This window comes from Thermochaetoides thermophila (genome assembly GCF_000221225.1).
Source record: "Thermochaetoides thermophila DSM 1495 unplaced genomic scaffold scf7180000011820, whole genome shotgun sequence".
Lineage (NCBI taxonomy): Eukaryota > Fungi > Ascomycota > Sordariomycetes > Sordariales > Chaetomiaceae > Thermochaetoides > Thermochaetoides thermophila.
In genome coordinates, this window is record NW_006383036.1 from 700,201 (window position 1) to 711,282 (window position 11,082).

Consider the following 11,082-nt stretch of genomic DNA (forward strand, 5'->3'; position numbering starts at 1 on the left):
CCCCATGATTCAGAAACTGAGTTCACACACACTGACATTCACGGCACGCCACTACACTTATGAGTGTAAGGCAGCTCCTCAAGAACGGCCATACATCCCAAGGCCTTCTCGTACACAGCAACTACGTAACCCGAAGCTGCTCCCTAAACTCACAAATGCAGTTCCAGATCATCTCCAGCAGAAGTGAGTTGTATATCTACTATTGGATTTCATTGACATCTTCGATCCAATGAACTGACATTGAGTCATAGGCCGGGTACAGCAGACGAGATTCTAACTAAACGAGAAGCCGAGAGGGCCCGGAAGCACGAGCGTGAGGTAGAGGAGGATGCCAAACTGCCAAGGTCACCACCACCTCGGCGCCGCCGGTCGGCTTCGTATGATTCTGTCTCAAGCATCTCCACCCAATCCCCCTCGCCTGCATCTAAACGAGGGCGAAGCCCCCCACGCGAACCCAAAAGGCGAGGATCCAGGACTCCCAGCCCAGCGTCGAGAGGCCGATCGCCATATTCCCGCAGCGTTAGCCCTCGACCCAGGAGCAAGCAGGCCAATTCTCGAAGCCCCAGCCCACCACCCAGAACCAGGCCTGTCTACTCCCGTAGTCCAAGCCCTCCTCCTAGAGAGACTAAGGAATTCTACTCCCGCAACCGTTCGCCACGCAGCCCGTCGCTCCAGCCGTCACCACCGCGACGTTATCGCCAACCGTCGCAGAGCCCAGGGCGGAGGATTCGTTCTCCATTTCCCAAGCGGTCTCCATCTCCCCGACGCGATCGCCGGGCTGCTTGGAGACCTGGATACGAGCGACGTGCCGATGATAGAACATATGGTGGCAGGAATTCGTACGGAAGGAGGAGCCGGTCCAGATCAAGGTCGCCACCAAGGCGTGGGGAGAGAACGTGGAGGAATGAGAGCGCGGATTATAGGAATCGTGATGAGCGAGGCCGGAGGGATTCGCCCCCGCCAGTGCCTCGTCAGCAGTCTCCAGAGCGCGAGAGAAGTCTGAGCCCTTTCAGCAAACGGTTAGCTTTGACCCGGGCGCTGAACAGGGGACATGCGATGTAGGGCAGGGAAGGATGGGAAGCAAATCTGGGTATCATCATTTGTGCAATACTTTTTCACAGATCGGCCTGGCAAATAGATAGTATACGCCAGGCGAAGAAAAGAAACACGAATCTGCCAACTCGCAAGCCGTCTAGCGAAGCGCCATCCCGCTCTATGTGATCCATCCCACTTGCAGTGCTCCCTATGCAGCCAACAGTCAGCTACGCCATGGAAAAGCTCGGCCATCGATCCTAGAACGTAGTTGATCAAGCTGTGCCAAACTCGGCTTCTTCAGCTTCTTTCTCCCTCCTCGCTTCTTCCTCCTCTTCCTTCTCTCGCATCCTCATACCCTCCAGAATTTCTGCACCCTCCAACACGCCCTCTTCTCCCTTCCCGTTGTTTCCCCCCCCGCTGGCAGCCCCGTCAGCAGCCCCAGATGCTGCAGCAGAGGCACCAACTATAGCCTTCTTCTTCTCTGCCAACCGCTCTCTCACCATCCGTGCGATTGCGTTCTCGGTGCGAACATCTAAGACTGCCATGCGCTGCTTAAACTCTCGCTTGAGATCCCAATTCGGCTTCTTGGGCTGCAGCGTCGTTATGTCCAGACCTCGCGCCTGCGCCGCGGCTTCTTGCTCTTCCTGCGCCTTGCGTCGTGCTTCTGCTTCGAGGGCTGCCGCCTTTTCTTCCAGCGTCAGGGTGTTCAGGTTTTCGGTTGGAGGGGCTTCAAAACCGAGTTTGGGGCCCCTCGTGACCGGGTCATAATTGCGGAGGGAGAGATGTTGTAGGACGGGGTCGGAGGCCTGGGAAGAGTCGCCTTCTTGCTTTGATTCTGCTGCTGACTGCTCTGGCTGCTGGTCCTGTGATGGTGGGTGGTCGTCCTCGGGTTGCTTGCGCTTGAGAGAGGCGAGCTTAGCCAGACGAGCTTTGCGCTCGTCGGCGGCTGCGCTGAGAGAGGAGTATGAAGACATCTTTCCAATCTGGAAGGTTTCGATACGAGTACAGAATATTTCCGTGACGTCTTCTCAGGATATGGGGCAGTTGTCGGATCGCAATCGCAAGCAACAACCCAAGATCGAAGTCAGGACGCGCACGGGCCAAACGCGTCGACACACTTGTTGTCTGCGACCACCCTGACACAAGCTCCCGCGATCCGTTTCAAACCGTACCTGTTACGCTTGGCGTTTCGGTAATTTACGATTATCGATACGCGGTTTTACCTTATCGCCGATAGCAACTTTCATAATTTCCATTGCCTCGGGGTCCCCTTTGAGCATCGCGAAGAGTCGACGGCAGAGGCCCACCCCGCACAGCAAGTCAAGGTCATTTTACAGGCGCAACAGCACGACGGGTCACACGACACCGGCTTCGCTCCAGGCAGCCTACTGCCCAATCGACCTGGGATGTTAGAGCGGGCTGGTCTCGTCTGTCGCAGATGCGCCGCCCGCGCAGGACAGCCGCAATGGCCTTTCCTTCGACCCCTCGGAGGGGCGACCGGTCGTGCCGCCAGAGCCATTGGCGCATCACAGAGAAGCAGCAACACTCCAGATACTCCCAAGCATGCTAGCACCGTTGCGTCTCCCAGTCCATCGCACTGCGCCGACCACATTGCGTCCAGCTTTCATGCTCAGCTTGAACAACCCTTCCACCCCGCGACACTCAGAAACTTCCAGCCTCCCCAAGCGGCTCCTCCCAACACGAACCCTCCAAAACCAACCTACGAACAGCGAGAGTCTGCTCCTCCTTACATTTCCTATGAGCGTCGGAGAATTCGACGGCGACGCCCGTTCACTAAGGACTACTATGAGCTTGCACGTCTGAATGGGACGACCATGAGGCACGAGAAGAGAGAATATCGACGATGGGAGCACCGATATCTCCCCTGCTTCAACCGCATAAAGACACATGGGCCGCAGCCATACATGCCACTGGAAAGCGCGCCCGACAATTTCGGAGTTCCAGGCTCCAGTCCTCTGCTCAAGGAGTTCCTAGCCCAAGGAGACGTCGCCTCAATGCATGTATGGTGGCACATGAAGCCCGTTGAAGAGCGCAAAAGGCTATGGAGGGGAATATTTATTTCTACTCTGGGCTACGCCCCTCACAGAGCGATCGATGTGCTGGAGGTGGTCGCTCAATATGGAGTGGTGCCGCGATATGCTGTTTTCGACATGTTCAACTACATCATCCACTGGACATTATCCCTGCCACTATCGTGTCGTCCCGTGTACCACGCCCGTTTGGCCCCTCTGATGCTTCGCTTAACCCGCGAATATCGACAGATTCCATGGCTACAATGGACCATTTACCGAGTCGTTTCCGTCTCCAAGGCACCGATGATCGCCGAGCTGTACAAAGAGTTCCTCCAACGCAGAAAACACCTTCATTCGAACACCCTTCTTCACATCGCAAATCGTCTCGCCAAAGATGTCCACTACAAACTGCTTGCCACTGATATCCTCGAGCACCTGGTGTGCGATCGCAAGCTCAAGCCGCACTATGCCACCATTTTGGCCTTGAACACAGCCATCTTGAAATTCCCGAAACCGCACCCGGGGAGCCTGGAACCAAAACACTTCCCTCCGAATAAGATCCCTCAACTCCAAGCGGTCTTATATGAGCGCCTTGCCAAGTTAGGCTTGCAGCCGAACCTGATCCATTATACGGCCATGATCACAGGTCTTTGCTGGGCCAAGAAGATGTCCACAGCCTGGCGCGTTTACGATGAGATGTGTAACCAGGGCATCGTTCCCGACGTCAACGTCTACGGTGTCTTGCTGCATGGGGCCAAGCTGACTAGCGATGTTGAGTCGGTTATTCGAGTCTTCGACGAAGCACCAGCGGATATTCTCAAGTCTCCCTACGTCTGGAACGAGGTTCTGCATATCATCCACCGGATCGCCTCCCGGGAAGCCATAGAAAGGACTATACGTGAAACAAGAGCAGTGCTCGATCACGAGCATATAGGACCGTTTGCCTGGAAGCGATCAACTTGGGTACCTGCCCTTCACCCAGGGTTCCACGTTATGTTGGAGCTATACTCCCGATTTTTCAAGCCGGAACCTCTCTGCCATTTGCTTGGATTTTCCTCTCCAAGCGACCTTTACAATGCTGTTCAACAAGATGACAGGCATTGGAGGTGGAAAGAGACCTTGGCGCCGGTGCTCGACAGACTATCACAGGCTCCGGTGCCAAAAGCGTCCGTTGACCCTCAAATCTACACCCTGGGTATCATGCTCCTCACCTACCTCCGCAGCGTCCCAGATGCTCAGCCCATCATGTCCTTTTATTCGCATTTCCAAAAGCTGGTCAACCTTCGGGACCCTATAGCCGTCAAGATGTTGCGGAAAGGCTCTCTTGTCTACGATTCCGTCATCTACTCCCTCACCCAGTTCGACAATACCCTGCGTCTCGCTCAGAATATCATCCGCGACATGCTGAACGGAGCAGCTGCTTCGTATCCACACAAGTCGGAGGGATATGATATCCCGACTAATTATGATCATAACCCTGACTTCACCGTGGACCCTCCGCCCGAGCCAATCCGGCTCCCCAAGCCCGGCGTCTACACCTGGTCGATCCTCATCGCAGCCGCCAACAGAAAGGGCATCCGCCATTCGGGTGCCATCTGGCGCGAAATGCGCCGCCACGGCATCCATCCCACCAAGGCGACATGGAACGTCCTCCTCTGGGCCTTCGCCCGCGAGCAGAAGCCGCTGTCAGTCGCCAAGACCCTCGTCGCCATGGAACAAGCCGGTATAGAAGGCGATGGACACACCATGCGTGCCTTCTCAAAGCTCGCCGACAAGGAACGCGCATTACGGTATTACGAGAAGCTGGCGGAACGCATGCGCCAGGAACAGAAGGAGCAGGAGGACTTTCGGCTGCAACCCTGGCAGCAGATGCTGCTCGATCTTCAAGACAGAGTTCGTCGCCATGACCGTGACCGTGACGAGCGGATGATGACGTCCGAGGAGCGGATGGCCCGGATCAGGCAGCAGCAGCTGGAGACCCAGGTGCCGCTGCTTATGGAGCAGTTGGATTCGCCGCGCCCAACGAGGCCGCTGCAGGTTTATAATAGGAATCATGGAGAGAAACAAGCGAGGGCTAGCTGGGATGCGATTGTTGCCGCGGTGCAGGAGGCGGATGGGGTGATGTTTAATCTTGAAGGGGGTAACCAGCCGATGGTGGCACAGACACGAACACAACAGCAGGAGCAGCAGCAGGAGCAAAGTGGCCCATCCGCTGTACCCCCCACAGACTATGATTCCTTCTTTCAACAACAACAACAACAACAACAACAGCAGCAGCAGCAGCAGCAGCAGCAGCAGCAGCAGCAGCAGCAGCAGCAGCAGCAGCAGCAGCAACAGCAACAGCAACAGCAACAGCAACAACAACAACAACTGGACGAACTGCCGTTACAACCGCTCGACCCGGTGCTGCCGTTGCCGGGTCGGAGGCCGAAGCGGAAGCTGGACTCGGAGCTTACGGACGCGTTTTCGGAGCTGCTTTTGGATTCTGAGAATGAACAGTAAGGGGGCAGTTAGGGAATTTGATGAGATATATGATATATAGTTTAAGAGAAGATTGAGGGTTTCGAAGAGATGTGAAGACGACGAGATTTTGAAGAGGGGATGAGTTGAAGAAGATGGTGGAAGGGTATATTGTAGTATATTGTACAAATTGGACCTATACACCAATAGGTACATAAATGGGCAGGACGATTGTAACATAGAGTTGTGTTGGTCAAAGGCTACTACAATTCTTTGTCTCATCAACATCTTCAGTTTGCTAGGTAGTCTCTTGTGCACAACCTCTTATGGGAGCTAGCTGACCCTACAGTCATCCATATCTTTGAGCCGACTGGATATGAGGAAGATGATGTGAAAGATGATTCTCAGATTTTATATCTATCAGAGCAAGCTCATCAAACAAGGAAGCATGAAATCAATAACCCACTTCACATCATTGACCATTAGCCCGCGTTCCCAAGCAATTGAGTCTGCACAGCCAGATGCCATAGACTATCTTTTACCATCATACGCCAGCAAAGTCTTCAGCACTCACACTGTCTAATCCCAGTCAATACCACTCAATTCTCCTGAAGTTAGAAAGAACTTCACCATCGCTCACACTTTCATTATCTCTCCTCTTCACCCGACTTAAAAGAACCCCCCCTCCTTAGCCGACCCTGGCCCCAAAAAAGCATCAATCTCCTCCAGCTTCTCCACTGTCGTCAGCCTCCTGCCCCTCTCTTCACCACCGCCTCCACCTCCCATATATAGTCCTGATGATGCCTGGGGAGACATGAACTCGGTACTTGACCTAGGAGTATGGCCCCTCTCTATGCCTATGACGGTGGTGCTGCCCACCGAACCATTCGACACCTCCCCAGCATGAGCACCCCTCTGCCTCGTCGCAGTGCCACTCCCATGGCCATACACAACCCCCGTACCGGAACCAGGCGTCCCCGATGCAAGCGCATCAACGGGTATACTCACCGCCGACCCACTTCCCGACGTCGACGTGACAGACGTCCTGGAACGCTGATGCCGATTACGACTATGACAGTACGGAGTAACGGTGCGTTTGTGGTGCTGGTTTCGGTGGGAGCTACATGGGGTCGGGATTGGGGTGAGGGTTGCGAGGAGGGGTGGAGAGGAAGGGATAAGGGGGACCACGGGTGGTGTGCGCTCGATGCTGGGGGAACGCCAAGTGGGCGGGCGCACCCAGGGACCGCTATAGCTGCCGCTGCTGTGGGCGGTGCTGGATTGGCGGGAGTGGGATTTAGGAGGGGGAGTTGGGGGGCGGGAGGCCGATGGGCGAGGATGAGGAGCAGTTGGGTGTTGGGTGTTGGGGTGATCGTCAAGGTCAGGTAGTAGTGTGCTGAACCGTGCGGTAGCGGTTGCTGTTGGAGGGGGATGACTCCAGTCGGGGTACTCGTCGTCCGCATCGGGGAAGTAGTCCAGCCCGGGGGTTAAAGGCTTTCTAGGGTGAGTTGGCATAGACAGCTGTTGAGCAGCTGCTGTTCTGGTAACAGGAGGGGGGGGAGCCGGTCTGTTAGGTGCAGGCGGGAAAGCAAAGTCTGTGTCGGATTCGGCGATGTACTGAGAGTTAAGCATCACTTCTCCGTCCTCTAACAGGACCAAAACCCCTCCTTTGAGTGAGGGCTCAACCTCCTTCCCGTCAATCTCGTCTTCGTCAATCCACAGGTAAGTTCGAACGTGCTTCCAGAACCTCCTGACATCTGCTGAGTTCCGCTTCTCATCCTTGGACGGCTTGCCTCCCGCCTTCCGGGTGAGAACATCGGCTGTTGTGCTCTTCAAGGGCTCAGTTCGTTCCACACCGTCGTGTTTCTCAGACAGAGTATCCTTGTTCATTGCTTCCTGAGCTCCGCGACTGTTTATTGTGACATCATGCATGTCATCCACCAACTTTGTCACTGTTGCGCTATCCTCCTGTGCTTCGTAATTGTCGAGACAACGCGCAAGTGGCCGATTGTTAAGGAATCGCTTATGCTTTAGAAGAGTCAAAGAGTAGTCTTCAATCTCGATGCCGACCTGAGCTGGAGAAACCATCGGCTGCGGAAGCTTACTCTCCACGTGGGGTTGTGACTTTGGGGGATTTGAACTGAAGGTGGAGGTTCTTTCCTCAATTTTGTCATGTTTCTCGTTGTCATCAGAACTTTCTGGGCCATCTTTGTCGTCAGTCCTAGAATCGGTAGTTACGCCGAGAGTCGAGCGGGAAAGGTCCAAGCTGCCAAAACTGCACAAAGACTCTGCGATTCGACTGAGCGTAGTCCTGGCCGACAGGTCCGAAATATTTCTCTTGAAGGCGTCGATGTCCCTCCGGGCGAGATTTGACGAGAAAGTCTCGGGAAGGGCTCGCCGCTCGATTTTTCGATCCAGTATTCGGTCCTGAGAAGATGGGGAAACGGCCTCCTTAGGCTTTTTCTCATCGGGATCCGGTTGGTCAACAATTGGGTCGATTCGGTCGACTCGGTCGACCATCTTGGGCTTCTCGTCTTGTATATCATCAAGGACTGTGAGATCACTTGGCCATTCGATCAAAAAGGCCGAAGTTGGTCGCGGACAGGCCAAAAATGGGGGTTCATTGAGCATATCTGTCTGGGAAGTCGCCCTTTCCCTGCTCTTCTTGCGCGGCCAGGAGGGCCACTTCATCTTTCCGATCCCGATGGGCATGGCGAGATGGAAGGAACTTGCGAAAAAAAGTATCAATGAATATTATCGTATAATAAATGATTAAAACTGATGGGAGGGGTTTTGCTGCAGGTTGGAGGCTCGATTCGGGATGGTTAGATGGTGGCTCAGGCCTCTCTGGATGAAGTGTGTGCTGAAAGGGACAGAGTGAGGCAAAATGTTTTCGATGGAAATTCAAAGATCAAAGAAAGTCTTTGCTGAGTTCTGATGGTCTGTTTCGCGATCCAGCGAATTCTGTCCATAAGTCATGTGCTGGTTTCTGGTTGTCCACGCGGGTCTCACGGACTTCAGTAGACGCGAGCACCCCTTTCTTATCTGGGGATGCTGCTGGCAAAGAGATCTGATCAGGTTCCATCATGGTTCTATCGTTAAATCATCAATGTACAACTTTCATGGTGATTGCTACCAGTTTTACGTGATTTCATGATGTTGAACGTCATGAGTTGTCATAGGATGACACTATGATGCAGTTCATTTTATGGCTTAGAGTTGTTGTTTTTTTTTCCCTGACCTAACAATATCGCACACAAATTCACTAGCTCATTTTAAGCATAAAGAAAGAAGTATCACATTTTCTAGATATATGAAGCTCAGCTTCAGCTGTTGGGCTTGAGTAGTCTCAAGAAAGGAAGCAGGATGGCAACGTTCACCACTTTTGGTTCATACTTAATACAACTCCTCTTCTGTCTCTCTCACGCGGTCGACGTGACCTTCTGCATGGATGACTTCTTCGTTTCTCTTGATGCTCTTGACCCTAATCATGGTTCCTGTCGATACTCGTACATTGTCCAACTGCCTGCCACAGCTCATTCCCTCTCCCGCAACGTATACCCCCAATCTCACTACCTGCAATCGTGCCTATCCAGCATCAACACACACCTCTCTCAATCCCATAGTTGCGGCGCGTGCCCACGCACAAGCCAATCCCCCATGAGTATAAATATTCACAAACCCTCTCCCAAACTTCCTTTTTTTCTTCTTCACTTGCTGAGGATGTTAAAGATCTGGTGTCAGTCTACAGTCTTTCCCTGTGGTGTTGCCTCATACTGCGGGTGTCAGCCTCATGCTTGTTCCATGGTTGTTTCTTGATGCCCAGGTTGGCTCGGCTGCCATTTCCCCACAGGATGCTGATAAGATCGAGTGCCCCGACCGTAATCTTTGTAAAGGATCCAACCTTAGGGTTGTTTTTCCCCCTTTTACTTAGAGGGGGCTTCTCTGTTGGTGGCTTCAGTTCTTTTCATGACTCCAGCTAGCTAGAAGGAGCTTCCTGGGAAGGTATCTGGGGAGCTCTTTGATGATGTGTGTGGAGAGGGGAAGGTATCTTAGTAGATGTCCGGGGATGTTTGGAAGGTGTTTGCTGGCTAGGCAGTTGGGAACTTGAGGGAAGTAGGGAATTGAACATCTTATTCTCTCTCACTGCAAGATTGGTTCCTGACGAAAGAGTTTTGATGATGATTCACGGACGTTGGCTGTGGATATCATGCCCCATCTACTTTCTTAACCCTGTGGTGATCTAAGAGGAGTCTACTCCTCTTTCGTCCTTTGGTTGCAACACAGCCTATAGTCTTTTTAGCAACGGGACACCAACGCCAAATCCAACTCGATGATACTCAATATTCGTCATTTTCAGTGAAAATAAGGTACATTCTACTCTGGATTCAGTCCAACAGGCAACTTGGTAGCCGTAACGTTGAGTATAACGAAGTCCTTCCTTAGCCAGGGTTAACAACACCCACTGCAGAACCATGTCACGGCAACCAGCAAGTCAAACTGGCTTTGAAAACCTATCACATTTCAGGTGCTTTCCCGCCGCTTCTCCGATCATAACAAAACCTCGGCAAGCTGGCTCAGGTTGAATCGTAGTGGTTCGACATCCCACACAAAATCCCTTGGAAGACACGACATTCCACGCCCTGAATTGCTGCCTAAGACTAAAAAAAACGGTGTACATCAACAACGATCCCTATAATTGTGATTCACGCGCATATCTTATCGTTTATTCGCCAGTGTCGGCAAGACCTGATGGGTAGCATTTTCAGCGGAATCTCACCGACGGCACATCCGCCTGTGGACATCATCGCATGGCACGATCGTGATTGCGCATGGCCGATGAGCAAGACAACGGAGTTGTGTCTCGAGTACGATATGAGTGACGGCTATGAAAAAAAAAATCCCAACACATCAAAATCCGTCGCTATCTGAGCGTAGCATCAGTCAGTCAATCGTATCTATAGATGTCGTCTGATACATGCGCAAGATCTTGCTGAACCGACCGCTTAAGGCAGACTATATATTTTCGGGAAAGAAAAAGCAAGATTCCCATGTTAAGCCTACCGCCAGCTCGATTTCGGGATTGGTCCTGGAGTAACGGAACAGTAGCACGAATGCCAACACATCCCTACTTTCACCCAAGTATCCGGACATGATCACACTGTATGCATCTGTACAAGGGCGAGGGGAACGGACGGGATCAACGCGTGCGCGGCTTACTGCGGGAGATGCGATGCGTGCCAAGTTGCGCTTGGGCTTGGCAGCCCTGGAAATGCGAGCTTGTCGTCTGCGCATGCCAGAGGTTCAGATCCCAAAATCGACGAACTGTCACCGATTTTCCTTTTTCGGTAGCCAACCATGTGCCTAGTCATCCCAGGCGGGCGATGAAATTGGGCGAGAACGCGGATGACCGCGGGCTGACTTGCCACTGGCCCCCGCAAAACGCAACCACACTCACCCATGACCTATCAGCATGTGGCCTTGACTGCGGCAGTCGAGATGACCACCAACACTTTTTCTTGGCCCTATCTCCGTGGTAATCGGCGCCGCTCTGCAA

General features: G+C 53.1%; 4 protein-coding genes across 4 annotated transcripts; 2 read left to right on the forward strand and 2 right to left on the reverse strand.

Annotated features, from left to right (window-relative positions):
• Nucleotides 1-328: 328 nt before the first annotated feature.
• CTHT_0052010 (uncharacterized protein) lies at nt 329-1,003 on the forward strand (the record flags this gene model as incomplete). Its single annotated transcript, XM_006695478.1, has 1 exon — nt 329-1,003. One exon carries the CDS (start codon nt 329-331, stop codon nt 1,001-1,003), a length of 675 nt encoding a protein of 224 aa, XP_006695541.1.
• A 304-nt stretch (nt 1,004-1,307) lies between these two features.
• On the reverse strand, nt 1,308-2,009 carry CTHT_0052020 (uncharacterized protein; the record flags this gene model as incomplete). The annotated part of the gene is made up of 1 exon (XM_006695479.1): nt 1,308-2,009. The coding sequence occupies one exon, from the start codon at nt 2,007-2,009 to the stop codon at nt 1,308-1,310; it is 702 nt and encodes a 233-aa protein (XP_006695542.1).
• Nucleotides 2,010-2,441: 432 nt separating this feature from the next.
• Nucleotides 2,442-5,570, forward strand: CTHT_0052030 (uncharacterized protein; the record flags this gene model as incomplete). The annotated part of the gene is made up of 1 exon (XM_006695480.1): nt 2,442-5,570. One exon carries the CDS (start codon nt 2,442-2,444, stop codon nt 5,568-5,570), a length of 3,129 nt encoding a protein of 1,042 aa, XP_006695543.1.
• A 627-nt stretch (nt 5,571-6,197) lies between these two features.
• Nucleotides 6,198-8,045, reverse strand: CTHT_0052040 (uncharacterized protein; the record flags this gene model as incomplete). The annotated part of the gene is made up of 1 exon (XM_006695481.1): nt 6,198-8,045. The coding sequence occupies one exon, from the start codon at nt 8,043-8,045 to the stop codon at nt 6,198-6,200; it is 1,848 nt and encodes a 615-aa protein (XP_006695544.1).
• Nucleotides 8,046-11,082: the final 3,037 nt, after the last annotated feature.